Source organism: Stegastes partitus, unplaced genomic scaffold (genome assembly GCF_000690725.1).
Source record: "Stegastes partitus isolate 25-593 unplaced genomic scaffold, Stegastes_partitus-1.0.2 Scaffold355, whole genome shotgun sequence".
Taxonomy (NCBI): domain Eukaryota; kingdom Metazoa; phylum Chordata; class Actinopteri; family Pomacentridae; genus Stegastes; species Stegastes partitus.
The window spans coordinates 97329-114494 of NW_007578086.1; the positions used below are offsets into that span (position 1 = coordinate 97329).

Here is a 17166-nt window from a genome sequence, read left to right on the forward strand (position 1 = left end):
AACCTACAGAACCATGTAATAGTCAGGTGTTACCTGATGTCAGAGCTGAAACAAGACTAACACGAACTACAAGGAAACGCTATCCTCAAGACTCAAGTTACAAGGAGCAACACCGAGCTACATCCTGTCATTCCTTCACATTCCTTCCATGTACTAGATCGTTTGTTGTATTTCCACAAACACCAAGCATGATGCTGGAAATAACTGACTTCAATAACAGCATATAAAAACAGCATCATAACGAACAAAAATGAAAGCAAGAAATCCTGAAATACCACAAGTCAGACAACAGAGTACATTAAAAAAATATTTCTGCCTGATAATAAAATTATCATACTTTTTTAAAAAATTATTTTTAGAAATCATTTAATCTATATACTGACTGAAAGTAATGTATTAATTAGTACAATTCAAAACATTGCTGAAGGAGGAATCATTCCATGACTTTAATTTGAAAGTAGTTTCGTGGGTTCTTCCAGCTGCAGATAATCAGTGAGTCACCGTCACCAGAGGGAATGTTTAAACAGCTTCATGAGAAACTGGAGAGTAAATATTGGATGAAAGGGTGTGTGAAGGGAGAGTGCAAAACCAAGATGTTCAAGAAAAGAGCCCAGTGATCAGTTTTTCACACGTCATTTTATTCAATCACATGCTTATTTAGATTTCTAACATATCAGTGAATAAGCATTTAACGCAATATTATTATGTAACATTTCTTTTTTTTTTTTTTCATCCATGAGAAACGCTGTGCTTGTTCCTGGACAGCTCTCCATACTCCAGGCTCACAGTCAGTAAGGAAAACAAAAAGATGTGAAGTACAAAAAGCAAGTGCTGTACGTGCACAAATATAAATAACTTGTAGAACCAAGATGCTAGAGTCACTTTGGGAGATTCGTATTTTTGTGCAGAATTACTTCAGGTCAGGTTATTTGAGACAATTAGCTTGTTTGAAAAAAAAAAACCCTATTAATGATTCCCCTATGAGGCCAAAATACTGGTAAAACCAGAACTATCATACCAGGCTCAGGGCCTTATGAAGAATTATTTGAGTTCTGGAATAAATTTTACAGCAGCAAAGAATTCACAAAGATTTCTGAATTCTGAAAAATCTTTTTCCTCACGTGCAAAATTACTTTTAGAACTCATTTTGTTATTTCACATGGCACTAACCCATAACTGAAGTCTACAAAAATATCTTTGCAACAAAAAAGCTGTGCATGTTAGTCGCTGTCATATTCCTCTATGATCAGGTTCTCATCCATCAGAAGCACTTGGTTTGTAACAGGTTGTGGCTGGCTGTCTGGCAGAACTTCTTCAACTCCACAGTGGCTTTCTTCTTTTTCCTCCTCCTCACTGTCTCTCTCCAGCTTGCCAGGCTCTTTGTCTGTCAGAGTCTCCAGTTTTAATCTGCACAAACAACACAAAGTCCAAGAGAAAAATTAAGACAGAGTTCAAAGGTAAGGCTGAGTATATGCCACCACAGTCGGAAAACACCTGTGTGAAAGTAAATAGCAGATGTACATTATTAGGGCACTGCCTCATTGCGAAATTGCATTTCATGGCTTTCCTCAGCAAATGGAGTGGTATAGTTGTCATGGAGATGTTTTACATTTGATCAGGTGGCATCACTTTGTAATTTTAGTCACTCTTCTGTAAAAGTTGAAACAGTAATCTTACTTAAGCCCTTTTCTGACATTTGGTATAGACCATTGCAGGCTTCGTCAATCTGTTAAAGGGACGATATTCTAGTCATGCAGTCATAGGTCACTTTTCTGTTCATGTTCACCAAGCAATGTATAATGCAGAATAAAGAATGAACAGGAGAAACCTAAAGTAAATCAGCCTATCAAGATGTCTAAATAACTATCATCCCAGTATATTTTGTTTTTACCCACCAGTGGCAGCTTGGGGGTGCTGGGGCTTGAACCCATGATCTTCCAATCACAGGACACACAACTGATTGAACTGCCAACCACCTGAGCCACGGCCACCCCACTGCTCCCAGTAGAGCACACATGGAAAAACTGACATATTGCATCCTGGTGCAACATCAGTAGATTTAAACTTGTGCAAATGTGACTATTTTGTACAATTAAAAGTTTCTGTAAAATAACAGTTTCTTTACATACAAGAATCTGTACAATATCACTGTTTTTCAATTTATAGGTGTGTGTAGTATAGTTATTTTCCACATCCAGAAGAATCTGCGAAGCATTTCCAAATTATTGAAACATTTGTACAATAACAACATCAATTATATATATTTCTTGTATATTGTATATTTTCTACTGACATTCGTTACACATCTGCACCATCCCATTTGCTGCTGTAACACTGCAATGGTCACTGCTGTGGAATTAAAGCCTATCTTATAACTAATCTTATCTTATGAAAGTAGTTGTAACTGAAGTCGTAGCTGCTGGGTTAGAGTTAGGAGGTGCTTTTCACTTACATGCTTTCTATTGAAGAAGCCCAAACACAGACGGAAGCGCACACCTCAGGAACAATTCCATTAACAAGGTGCTACACCCCAATCCCAACCAGCTACCGTATCTGCATGTTTTTCTGTTTGATATGAGGAGCAATGCAGTTACATGTGCATTCCCTCATCGACCTGCACACGTAGAGGTGGAAAGCATGAATAGTCCACTTGGCTGCAAACTGAAAGGTCCCCGAAAATAAAATTTTACTGCATTAAAACAGAGACTAACTGCTCAGATTATTGATACTCACCAATAATAAACACAGTACATCTTTTTGGTAAAACATTAACAGGAGGTGCTGACAACACACTGAACTTCCTTGGAGTTCATTAAAACCTGCAGCATCAGACAGCAGGATCCATAGGAAAAAAAATCTTATAACTATAAATTCTCCCTGACATAGAGATGGGATCATCCTGATCTAGTAGCAGGTCACACAGTGCACTTTTCTTCACTTCAGACAAGTAAGCTGTCACAGCCTATCAGCTCCGGTTAAGTCGTTTGTTACAAAGCGGCCGTCTTTAGGGTGAGTCCTGAGCTTCATCACAGCTGTTGGGATAACTTTATTTTACCGTTTGTAAAGCAGAAGTTAAATTATCATCATACATAAACAGAATATTCAGTGTTTAGGAAAACATAAACCAGAGTTTTGTTTTGTAGTACCATGTGTGTTGTAGTGTCATGTATGTACTGTCCAATCTCACACGAATGACAAATATGGTGTGTATCACAGCTCTCTCAGTCACTGTGGCGGGTATGTCTGAACGAAGCTGTGAGAAAACTTAACACCAAAGTGACCTACGCCTGACTTTAATAGACTGACAAAGCTTCAATGTTACATATCCCGTGTCTGCAAAGTGCTTCTGTCTCAACAAATCTCTATGACAAAGGCGGAGTGCAAAGGTAGCATGGAACTTAGGGTCACAATAGCCACATTATTGAGAAATACGACAGATTAGAATATATAGTTATTCCGCTTTAATAAGAAGTATCCCAGGCAACCAAACCGAAGATACTGGCAGCAAAAGAGGTCAGAGGTCCTCAGCTAGGAGTCAGTGGATGACTGAAGAATGATCAAAGACGACATCCACATCTGACACCAGAAAACTAAGTAATTAGCCATTTCAAAAATTGAAGTCCTTTTATAAACCCATTAAAAGCAAAAACACAAAGTAAACCCTAATCTAAGCTTATCTTGTCAAAAACTTTCAGTACTGTTTTAGCAGTTGAAATCAAATGAACCTGGTCAAACTCAGCTACCTGTAACTTGCACAAGTTCTTTTATGACTCTGCACTTTTCGGCTTCATCATAGACGGGGATGACAGGGAGCACAGAGAACTGACCCTGAGCTCTGTGGACTGGTGCCAGCAGAACCACCACCAGATCAATGCTGGGAAAACCAAAGAACTCGTGATGGACTTTCAAACCCACTCAGTCAACACCAGTAAACATTCAGGGAATGGACAACTCTGTTAAAAAGGACAGAGCAAACTCTGAGGGAGTGCACCTGAGGTCCTTTTTTGACTCTGTGATGGCATTAGTCATCGTCTATGTAGTTTTGTGATGAGGAGCAGCACCGGTGAGGTGGTGGGAGACAGGAAGATGATAGTTAAGCTATCATTTGTGTTGGAGAACACGTCCCACCCTGTGCAGGAGACTTTGACAACACTGGGCAGCTACAATGACAGGTTGCTTCACCCGCCATGTGTGATGGAGAGATACTGCAGGTCCTTTCTTCCCGGTGCTGTTATAGTACAACCAGCACGGCTCCCGGTAGACAGAAAAACTGTCATACTTCTTTCGGTACAATACAGACACATTCTGTCAATGATGGATATTGTGCATTTTTTTTGAAAAACCCTGTGCAAAATCTACACTGAACAAAAATATAAACGCCCCATGTCAAATGTAAGAATTTTATGAACATTTGGGTTACGCAATATATAGAGAAACTCAAAATATATCTTCAGTAATTACTGATCTTTATATCGGCATTGATAACATCGTGGTATGGCCATCTGCAGCGGATTGACAGTCCTTTGAACATGACAGGGGTCAGGTTGAGGAATTTGATTTTTCAGTATCTTGTGTGTCCGCCAGCTGCGTCTCTCAGAGCAACACATCTTCTTCACATGGAGTAGATCAGATTGTCTATGGTGGCCTGTGGAATGTTATTCCATTCCTCCTGGAGTGCCACACGGAGCTGACCCACATTACCTGGAACTGGAACACGGTCCCGGACACGCCTATCCAGAACATCCCAAAGATGTTCTATTGGGGACATGTCTGGTGAATATGCAGGCCAGTCCAGAACTTCAATGTCCTCTGTTTGAAGGAATTGGGGTGAGAATCTCGTCCCGATATCTTTGTGCATTAAGGTTCCCTTCAATGAAGTGCAATGGTGTTCTATGTGATGCCTGACCACACCATAATGCCACCACCTCCATGGGCACCCTGGGCATAACATTTGCATCTGCAAACCGTTCACCCACGCGTAGCCAGACACACTGTCTTCCATCTGCACGATACAACTGGAACCTGGATTCATCCGTGAACATCACTCTTCTCCAGCGTGCCAAGGGCCATCGGACATGTGCATTCGCCCATGCGAGTCGGTTCCTACGGCGGACAGCAGTGAGATCCAGACCATGGTGAGGGCGCCGAGCATGCAAGCTGGCTTCTCGTAGGCAGTTACAGACAGTGTGAGGTGTGATGCGTCTGTTATGCAGACCAATAGTCTCATCAGCTGTGTGTGTCGCTGGTCTTAGCCAATCCCGCAGATGGACGAGCCGGATGTGGCGATCTTGTGCTGGAGTGGTCACACGTGGCTGACGAGGATGAGGTCGATTTGCAGTAGTGCCAGTCTGTTGGAAACGAACTCTTGAACAGCCTATGGTCCGATAATGGACATTGAGCCGTGCAGCTACTGCTCTGGTGGACATCCCTGCATCCAACATGCCAATGGCACGCTCCCGCATAACTTGCGACATCTGAGGCATCATGACTTGTGACAAAATTTGACATTTTGGGGTGGCCTTTCATTGTCCCCAGTCCAAGGATTGTCCAGCTGTTGCTCATTTTGTCTGATCACCCACTGGACATGCCCCACCCATGCACTGAGTAAAAAAAACAACTCACTGAGTAATGTTCACTGACAGCAAGTTGGATTAAAAATTATACACAAATCAAGAGAAATATTACTTTTGTACAATAAAATGTCAGCAAATGCTCATTTACAGTTGTTAACTCCACATGGCAACAATATTTGACATGGGGCGTTTATATTTTTGTTCAGTGTATTTTTACATTTACTACAATGTATGCTGTATCTGTATTTTTCTACTTAGGTGCAATCTGTGCAATATAGATAATAATCTGTGCAATATTATTGTTATACTAATACCCAGACTTCTCTCAGTAATTCTATTCAAGGAAGAATCTGTGCAATACCACTGACATGCATGTGTATTACTGTTATTTCTATAATCTAGTGCTTATGTATACTTTGGTTCATTTATTGATTCTGTACTACATTTCCTAAATGTTTGCACTATCTTTTGCTGGTGTAACACTACAATTTTCCCCACTGCAAGATTAATAAAGGCTTGTCTTATCTTATAACATTGTGTAATAATAACATCCACGATTTGATTCCAGCTTTGGTCCTTCACTACAGTACAGACTGGTACTGTTCAGGCCAGATGCATTGCAGTTCATAATGACTCCAAGACATTCTTGAGTCTAATGACAAGAAATGTAAACCATGTGTTGTACCTGCCAGGGAATCTCCTCAATACCATCTGACCCACATCCTGGATAAACGTTATCTGAGCTGAAAGACACAGTGAAGCACACAACACATCATGAAATATCATAAACCTTATCAACAGACACACTCGTCCCAACAAGTTTACAAAGCTCTGCTGATTATTAAGAAATGCCACAAAAGGATTTAATGGTCATAATTAGGAATGTCCCTTCTTGAGTGCAGTATTAAACAGTAACAGGCTCCACATGGTGGTGTAACCAGGTACTACAAGCAATCTACAATGCCTGAAGTATGTATTTTCTTGGAAGCTTTACAGTTACGAGGCTGATGTTCAACAGGGATCACACCATTTCCAAAATATTTTCAATCCTATCAGTAGTTTCAACTGCAGTACTATACAAGGGGATTTGTTCAGTATTATACACGCAGTGTGTCCGTGTGTGTGTTACCTTGACTACTCATAGGGTTGGTGAGCTTGGCCAGGTATGGCAGCAGTTCAGTCTGCAGGCTGATTGGTGTTAGGCAGAAGCTCCTGAACAGGGACTGGGCAGCCAGGCAGTTCTCCCGATGCTACCAAGAACAACATCAGTCTTATTAGACTCATCTGTGGTCGGTATATTAAAAATCTATTTCTACAGGCCACACACAAGAAAATGCTTTAGAATGAGATGATCCTTAATGCTGCCAAATTGTTTTAGTCATCCATAATAAACTTTCAAATTTGAGAAACATTCCATACATGTGAAGATCTGGCATTATGGCCCTTTTTCCTTCTTATAGTGTTTCACTGACACAGTTTAACATTTGTCACAGTTCTCCAGGTCTATTAGTTTGTTTTTCAGGTTTAAAACCTTGTAAATGGTGATCTGAAAACTGGGGCACATGTGTTAGGAATTAAAGTTCAGAAAAGCTGAAGGCTTGAATTTTGAAAGTGTGAATAAGTATTTTGAAATGTCTGTAAAAATACATTTTCACTTGTATTGCAGACAATTCTATCAACAAATACTAATAAGCATCCAGCATTACATACAAATAGAAATATGTACAAACATAAATAGAAATATATAAACATGTCCTATACCCTAAACTGCTTCTAAGACAAAGCATCAGCCCCTGAATGTCATACCTTCTTGTTGACCAGCCACCAGTTGGGTTTGTGCAGTGGTCTGAAACCAACATAAACTTGTTGGGAGTTTGAGTGAAGTAGCCCTCTGGTAGCCACTGAACACCCATAATTCCCCATGGTATCTCGACTCTGTAAACAACAGCACAACCCTTTATACAGATGACACAGCTTATAGTTCATCCAATCCACCATGGATTTGTTTATACTTAGGCAATGCAGTACTAAATAGATATATTCAAGGAGTGACCCTCTACTCTACCACATGCTACTCACATTTTGTCACTGTAGTCCCACCCACTACACAGGAAAAGCCCTTGCTTACCTCATGTTCTTATCTGGATTATTTTAGTGCAGTTCCATTTACAATCCAAATGACTGCTTACATTGGTAAACACACTTACTCTTTTTGTCTGCTCATAGCTTTAAAAGTCTCCTGCCATATCAATTATGAAAGCAATGCCTTCAATACAGTATGTTGACAACAAGAAAACTTCCCTTCAGAATCTACTTATCAAAGGATTGTAATTAGTTGTATTAGTTACGTAGTGACAGACTGACCATCCAATCAGAAGTGAGGAGGTCAGCATCAGACAGATACTCGCTGGCTCTGTGCACATCCTCCACCTCAGAGAAGAAGTCCAAGTAGTTCTGGTGGAGGTACAGGCTGAAGAACTCTCCAGACATGTGTGAACGCTCAACAACCAACTGAGCAAAAAGACAGAAAATCTGAGTGTTCGAAAACAGAGCTGTTTGTTGTCTATTTAAATAAAGTTTTTCTTGTTTGTTAGTTGTTTTTTTTTTTTTTTTAAAAAGCATGTTTATACCTCAGGGTCTACTAATAATGGTTCTCTGTAATGATGTGACAGGTGAGATGGTAGACCAGCTTCTGGGGCACCTTCTGATACTTCAGCATCTTCATAAATCCCTCCTGTTGAAGAAAAACAACCACCTGTTTGCCATTTGATCTATCAAAGCCACAATGCATCAGTCAGCCTGGGAACTAATCAGATGCTTGCTGAAGCACATCTGACTTGCAGGTTTATCACACTGGAAGTCATGCCTCTTGTGGCGCTCACTGTAGCCAAGGCAAAGGGGTCTGTTGACAATCATGCAAACATCACTATGTTCTATATCAGATTCCTCAATCTGTAATCTCATGACAGTTGATATTCCTAGACATCACTAAAACCTTAGAAGTTTTATCTTTATGGGTTAGATAAGGTCTTACAAAATGTCTAAAAGATTTGTTGGAGGCTATTTTCAGTGGAGAGATCGTGGCGAGAATCCACGCTGCACAAGAAGAACATGCAAACTCCACATAGAAAGATCTCAGGCATCCTAACTGGGATGCAAACCAGGTATCTTCTGGCTGTGAGGTGACGGTGCTAACTCATACAATGCTTACTAGTTGGAATTCAGCTTCAGACTGATTATTGCAGAGATCATACAGGAAACAAACCTATCAAAAAGATGTACTAGGTCAAACCTAGTAACACTTCTGTATCACTTTCAACTTGGCACACATCTGAACTGAACTAACACTAACAGACAGGCATGCACAAGCAGCGGTACTTGAAATTGTGTTAAGTGATTCAGGGAAGTGAAACCTATTAGGCTACAAAATAAAAATTCAATACAGTGAAAACAGACACTGACAGCTTAGAATGATACTCACCAATAATTAACGTAATCAGTTATTTTCCCCACAAGATGTAAACAGCAGCTTTACTCCAACTGTTTAGAACTATTCTCTAACACCTGCAGCATCAGACAGCAGTAGGATTCATGTACATGTCTCCAAAAAGAGAGAGAGTTGCACAAGTGGAACAAAAGCACTGGTAACTTAATTACATTTGAGAATTAATAATTATATATGAATAATTTGATGAGCTGCCATTAGTTTAGAATTAGTCTGTCCTTGCGCTACTATGCATTATACATCACTTGTACTATTTAATCTCATGGGAAGGACACGTATCGTATGCATATTGTGGGTCTCTCCTGCATTGTAGGGGAAATATCTGAATGAAGCCATGAGACACACTAATGGAACAGTACTTGAGGTTGAAATGACTAGAATGTGTCACTTTAATGGATTGCTGAAGCTAGCAATGTTCCATATCCCTAAAGAGATATCACTCACGTTTGCAGTGCAGGATCTTTCCCAGCGCTCTGAACAGGAACAGAGAAGCATCTTTCCCTCCAATGGCCTGCTCCTCTTCGTGCTCTTTTGGCTGTTTGGACTTTTTCTTCCTTTGGTTGGATCTGGAAACAACTCTGGCTTTCGACATAACAGGTCTGTCCTTCTTCGTCCTCCACAACCCCTGTTCCAGTAATGTGTCTGAAAAGTTACAATGATGAGCAAAGAGCAATTATTAAAATCTGAAGGGATTAATAGAAAATTAAAGGGTTTGCATGTGTACACTCCTAATTAACTCTGGGGTGCAATATTGTGGTGTGCAGATTTAGTCCTAACCTGCAAGGGAGGAAAACTGGAGGCTGTTGATGGCACTGCGAATATCTCCTGAGCTTCCTGAGCACAGCATTTCCAACAATGCCTGTTCTGGGACACGCATCCTTCCACAACTCTGCTTAGAAATATAATTAAATCTAAATCAGTTTTATTTATATAGTGCCAGTTCACAACATGTCATCTCACAGCATTTCACATAGTAAGGTGAAGACCTCACAAATTTTAAACAAAGAACAGAGAATTCAACAATCCAAAGCTGTCTTTAGAATGTCTATGAGCAAGCAGAATAGGAAGATATAATGTAGAAAAACAACATATTATTATTGGTAATCAGCTGCAAGGATTTCTCTCACCTTTTTTGCTTCCAAGGTTGAAATGCAAGTCAGGACCTTCAACATCGTTGTTGGAGCCACCGGATTAAAGCTGGAAGCAGATAATACACTTAACAATGTTCAGGACACAAATCAAGACACAAATAATATCGAATCATATCAACATGTAAAGACCACTACATTAAGTAGTAAAACAATTGCCTGTATTATAGTAAACAGGCTCCCATGTTAAAGTTAGTGTAATATACATTTCCAATAGCACTTATTCCATCAGTATAACAAGACTGCTCGTCACCACTCAGCAGAGTATAAGATGACTCTGTTTTTGCAGTAATAAAGAAATGTAGAAATGCGCATAATTCTGATTTGTTGTAGCCACAAGGGTGGAAGAGAAGCTGAGTTTACATTAGAGGTAAATTAAAATAAATCAGGCTGAGAGAAGATTGGCTTTAGGTCATCTTTAAACCTACGGGATCTGCATTTCAAAAAATGTAACCTCCGATGGAATTTATATGGTCCTGAAGCACTGTGGTGATTACAAAAAACATGAATTCAATTTTTGCTGTTATGCAACTACAAACCCATTACTAGAAACAAAAATCAAGCAAATAGTTTATTTTTAATAAAGGTAAAATCTGATAAGTCTAATGCAGCTGAACTACTGGTAGAGAGCATTGTATATATTCAACTTGAACTTGACCAATAATAAACTGTCTAATCACTACAACCAAGAATTACACTTCTTTGTGTGGTTACTGTGTGTTTACATGCATTTTCTCCAGCATTAATAATATGAACACCATCTGTAGCTCCTTGTTGTCACTGTCTCTTTGTGATATTATGTTTTTCTTGAGTTTAGGGACCTCAAACAAGTTCAGCTGTTTGATTTGCAGTGTGGATTTGAGTGCTGGTCAGTAGCGGGTTTAGTCCAGGGGCTGACTGTGTAATTAGCTGCTCTGTTAGTAAGTGTAGTGCTCGGATTGTAATGAAATCCACAGTGCTTAGTCAAAACCTGGGATGGAAATGCATCTAACAGGGGGTCTCTGGGATCATATCTCACAGCCAGCAGTGTGCATGGCTTTAACCTGATGCTGCTGATGTCCAGTTCCTCCTGGATCTCTTTAGGAAAAAGAAAGCGTGAGCTGCTGTCTCCACTCAGACTGTCTGACACTATGAAAACCAGGGGACAACGGCTGGTCTTCACAAAGCGCCTGCAAGAGACACAGCAGGACACAATCATATAGACAGCAGGGAAATGGACATGTGACATGGATTCTCTGGTACCTATTTAAGAATAGTACTGGATACTTGACAGAAACAAATATACCCAATGAAGAGTTTTCGCTATCAGCCAAAACATCAAAACCACTGAGAGATGAAGTGAGCAACAATGATCATCTCGTTAAACAATGTTGCAGACCAGCAGCGTCTTACAACAGGACAATGCGCCCAGCAACACTACATAACTGCTCAGGACCAACACAAGGAACATAACAAAGAGCTTGAGGTGTTGACCTATCCTCCAACCTCCCCAAATCCCAATCTGAGTTATCCATCTATGAGATGTGCCAGACGGGACCCAAACAATCCCCTGCCAAACTTCCCAGCACGAGACACCACATAACATAGAGCCAATGGGTCTGAACTGTTTTGGCAGCAAGAGGGGGACCTACACAATATTAGGCAGATGTTTTTTATGTTGTGGCTGATCCCTGTATATACATTCAGAGGGAACGACCACTCTGATCTGTAGAAAGGCTTTCATCAAGCCAACCAATTCCTAGTGCTAAGAATAAAACATGAACCTTGCTCAATGCCAGCAAGGCGGGTCCCAAAAATGCAAAGGTAAACCAGGAATGCTGATGCTGACATTTGTCATAATGTGTATGCATAATGTGTATGTTGTTACATTTACGTAAGGACTCTAAAGAGCTCTGTCATCATTGTAATGTCTCCAGGTTTACTGTACATAAGTATGAAAGCAAATGTAGGGCGAAACTGATTCAGTGCTTACCGGAGAATATCATGCAGGCTGCCAGGCTGCCTGTAAAACTGGTTTGGAAAATCCTGAGGAGGGAAAAGTGATCATCAAGTGTTAACTCAGGTGTGAATCCAAATAAACAAGATAGCGTTACACCAGTGTATTATTTTAGTAAAATTATCAGAAGTAGAGGTGAACACAAAATATCAGGCAAGAAAGACAACGTACATAGAAATATTCTTAACTGTCAGCAAAAATGTGCCTATATACAGCAGCGTGCAAAGGTCTTCAGAACTTTAGATGTTTTTAGTATTTATCCATCTTGTTATCCATCAGAAAGGCATCTGATTGATCCCAAATGTATTCTAAAGCATACAGCATTCCTAAACATGCAACCAGAGTCATAAAGACCTATAGTTGTTTGTAAAAGTCTAAGATCTATAACTTCCTATTGCTAGTAGATGGCTATGATTCAATACTAGCATGTACCAATCTTCAGCACAGAACCCTGATCAAACAAATGAAATGCAGACTTGGGCATTTAAGCATATAGTTTAACCCAAATTTGACTTGTTGACAAGAAGAAAATGAAGTAAAAGACGCATTCCTTTAGATATCATAGGGCCCTTGTAACACTTGGTGCTCAGTCCTAATAACTGACTTGGATAGTGTCAAGGTGTGAAGCAGGCAGTTTTCTTTGACCTTATCACAGAAATGACAAAATGCTTTAATAACTATTGGATATGTCAATCTAGACTGTTTAAGGATGTATTTCTTTTAATTAACACGTCATCAGCCTCTCCATATTAACAGGCTACGTACCGCAGGTTTTTAAGGTTACTATAATCAAAACATTCCTCAGCAAGTCTACTCTGGATCCAGTTGTTTTAGCCAACTATAGGCCCATATCCAATCTCCCTTTTATTTCTAAAAATCTTGAAAAAGTTGTTGCAAGCCAATTATGTGACCCCCTTCACAGGATTTAGAATGAATCATAGTACAGAGACAGCACTGGGCTGCCCACCCTCATCCCCACTCTCACCCAATCGGTAGAGACAGATGGCCGTTTCCCCATTACAGGGGTTTTGTTGGTTACTTCCCATCATTCCTGACTGCTTGCTCATGGACAGTCCAAAGACAACTTTGGATTGCTGGGTTCTCTGTTCTTTGTTAAAATTCTTAGTCTTGTTAAGTGTTATGAGATGACATATGTTGTGAATTGGTGCTGTATAAATATAATTGAATTAAATCGAATATGGTAAATACATTTTATTTAGAGTAGAGATCAATTTTGGTTTATTATTGCATGCACACATTTATTAAGATGTTTATTAATAAGAGGAAAAATAAGCAAATATGATTTCAGTTATCTTTCAAATGCACAGTTGATCATTATATGGATTTCAGATAATACTGCCAAGCCCCAAGCCAAATTATACTCTGAGACAAAAAAATGACAATAAAGTTGCACAATTTGCATCATGGCAATCTTCTGCAACTACTACACTGTGATAATAAATTGACTAAGAATGAAACATTAGGTAAACACAGGAAGAGCAGCATCAGTTAAAGACGTAGTACATACCTCCACCAATATGAGCTTCATGTCTGTAGTTCCTCCATCACCTGCCATCTTCAGGCAGTTGTATTTGTTGGCTCTAAGGAGAAACTCCTGAAACTGTGATAACTGGGAACTGCAGGAGAAGTTGCTCACCCTCAGTTCTGATAAAAGACAAATCAGAAAAAAACAAAGGTGGGGACGCCTGTATAGGTGAATGCATGGTAAAGGTGTAGGCACCGAGCTTATTATTCACACTGCAATTTCACCAAAACAAATATTCATCCTCATTTACATTGTACAGACAAAATACTGGAAACACGTTCTCTATATCTAGTTATCTGTGAACAGTTGATCACCAAAAAGAGAATTTTTATTTGTTATTGATAATAATCTCATGCTGATTCCATGTTTGATAGTGACACTGATAAGTAAAAGGCAGGTAGGACAGTAAGAGTGTCTTCTCACCACACTGACTGTTGCTGTATGGTTCTAGGTTTGTGGGGTTGGTCCATTCCTGAATTCTGAGGCCCAGCTCCAGAGACAAAACCTGGACTGTGGCAGTCTTTCCACACCCTGATGGTCCCGTCAGGAGCAAAATGCCACCCTGTGGATAATAAAAGGCAAAGTAAATTGGAACCGTCATCTTCACAAACAACATTAATTGATATCACCCCAGCTCAGTCTAGAATATAGCTATTTACATATCATGGTCTCTGGACAATAAGGTATTAATGACAGCAAAGCTCAGGTTTCCACTCGTCAAAGGAATTTGCTTGTCTGGTTTACCAGCTATGAAGTGAAGTGTTCTAATTATATCACTTAAAGAAAGAACAGAACTAGAGCAGAAATTACTCAAAGACAAAGCCAGGAGATAAATCTATCTCATAAATTTCAGTTACCTTTGATATGCTTGTGTGAACTTTGATCCAGGTCTCAACTTCCTCAATCTTCCTCTTGTGGACAGCTAGTTCAGCCTAGACAAACACACATACGGTAGTATCTAGGTTTGAACAATTTAGGGAAAAAAATCAGAATAATAAATAATAATGTTTAAATATTAGGGTTTTTGGCAGCTATTGTGATACGATTTGCATAATTTTTTTAAGCCAAGCTGTAGTTCAATATTCACTGCATCATACATTTAAACCATGTGATGAAGCATGACCACACAAGATACCATCAAAAGTTTTACTGTCAAATACAGTAAGAATTTGTAAAGCCATCGACACGACAGTTTAAAACCTGAATCTGATCCCAGCATAATATATGTCCTAAATTTGCTAATTGCAATGTTTTAAGTGGCGATTTTGAATCAAATCACTCTGCTCTTATAGCATCATTACCAAAAACTAGAAAGTTTAGGTTTGAGCCTTGATCACAGCTAAAAATACATGATGCAATCCATCAACTTCCAGAGATTCAAATAAAAAAAAATTAAAGAATTAGTTTGCACTGTTTGCAGTGGGCTATGTGAGGAACTCGAGGTACTTACAGATTTCTTCCTGCTAAAAAACAAAACAAAAAAGTCTAATTTCAGGCCTTGTAACAAAAAAATAACTGTACAACACTGTACCAAAAAAGGGAAAACTATGATGATATATATGGTAAAGCAAGAGAAACTTGTCAGAGATTTTGTCACATTATTTGTTACATAATTTTGATTTTATTACACCATGGTGTGCAATACTACAAATTATTCAGTAGAACTCCCCTTAATATGATATGATAGAAGATCTCAATCATGTTACAGGATATTGCCAAATGGTGTACCTATTGCACTGATGTGATAAAAAAGCAGTTGAGACACATCACTACATGTATAGCCTTTGTCCACACGTCCAGAAAGTGGCCAGAGCAGTTACTCACTGAATTCCAAAGTAGTCATCGATATCAGAAATATATGCGATGTATATGATGCTGACCTGTGAACAGGGTGAGTATCTGTCCACCCAGGGCTCATCCTGGCCCCTTTGGGCTGACTCTTTAAGCAGGTGACAGTTGCTGGTCTCTCCTTTCCTCTTCCTGGGCCTCTTCAGCTCAGCCTTGGAGCACAAAACCGGTCTGTCCTTTCTCCTTCCAGATAGAGAAATGCTTCCCTCTGGCAAATCAATGAACGACGGATCCACCCAGTGGTTTACCTAATATATATCCAGCCCAACAAAACTTATTATAGATCAAAAATAAGTTGAGGTTTAGAAATTACAGCCCAAACAGAAAACACAGAACAGGATGGTAAAAATGATTTGCAAAGGGAGGCAGAGGTCCCTGTGTGCTGAGTGAAGTGCTTGTACCTTAGCACTGGCAACTGACTCAAAAGCCCTTTATAGACAATGGACATGCAACATTGTTGCTTCATCAGCCTCTTAAAGTGACAACATTCTGTCATTCAGACCGAGGTCACTTTCATGCTAATGTTCCTTACAGCTTCATTCAGACATTCCCGCCAAGGGAACGGAGAGTGCCACAGTATGCACAAGATTTTTGTCATTCACAATAATAGCATAATGTGCCAAATACTAAATCTAAATTATTAGCAGCTTATAAAACTGTCCAATAAGCTCAGAAATAATAAAATAGACCTATGGCAGTAACTGAGTGTGTTTTCAGGGGCTGCAATGGAAGAGGGAATAACACTGGTTATAGCTGGTCTCCATCTGCTGCTGAACACTGAGCTGTGAGACTTCAGGAGCAGGGGACTCTAGCGACCTGGAGACTAGTGATGTGGAGACTAGTGACCTGGAGACTAGTGATGTGGAGACTAGTGACCTGGAGACTAGTGATGTGGAGACTAGTGACCTGTGACCTGGAGACTGTCTGGTGCTGTTCTAACATACTCACTCTGCGTGAAGCAGCTTTATCTCCTACAGGAAGCTCGTTCATCCTGGAGTTCGGTTTTTCACATCGGAGGTACAAACTGAACGAACTGGAAACCTAACAAGTAGTAGGAACAGTTGATACTGTTAGATGTAGGTCAAACCAGCCGGCGGAAAGCAGACACCATGTCCAGGTCTAAAGGATAAAGAAGGCGGGGAGTATTTCATCTTTCATATTGCATTATCTCTAGCTTCATTTTGCCTTTAACTGTGCTGCCCCCAAATGCCTAGAATATCGACACATTAACCAAATATCCTTAAAAATAAATCTGTGAAGTGTCAAATGGATTATCGAAGTCTTCCTAAAGCCCCACGGATATGTAAAAACAAAAAAAGTTGTTCCATTGAGTTCATATTTCAGTCCACGTCCCAACAAGTTTCTGTAAAGCGAGCGCCTCTAATAACTTTACCTTGTTTGACCATTTGATGTCAGAAACAGTCTTCGGTGTTTGATGTATGATGGAAACGTATTTATGAATCAAAGAGGGCAGTATGCTGGTGTTACAGCAGGTACGTAGAGCTACGAGGCAAAGCAAGCTGAAAAATATTTAAACTCCGGCAACCCGG

At 39.8% G+C, this 17166-nt stretch overlaps 1 protein-coding gene across 1 annotated transcript; it reads right to left on the reverse strand.

Annotated features, from left to right (window-relative positions):
* Positions 1-617: 617 nt before the first annotated feature.
* On the reverse strand, positions 618-17113 carry rad17 (RAD17 checkpoint clamp loader component). The gene is made up of 17 exons (XM_008284336.1): positions 17010-17113; positions 16565-16657; positions 15649-15864; positions 14626-14700; positions 14192-14330; positions 13751-13887; positions 12199-12251; positions 11270-11395; positions 10206-10275; positions 9856-9967; positions 9523-9720; positions 8204-8307; positions 7938-8084; positions 7380-7508; positions 6703-6823; positions 6259-6316; positions 618-1407 (listed from the first exon to the last, which is right to left on the reverse strand). The coding sequence occupies exons 2-17, from the start codon at positions 16604-16606 to the stop codon at positions 1221-1223; spliced, it is 1914 nt and encodes a 637-aa protein (XP_008282558.1). The 5' UTR covers positions 16607-16657; positions 17010-17113; the 3' UTR covers positions 618-1220.
* Positions 17114-17166: the final 53 nt, after the last annotated feature.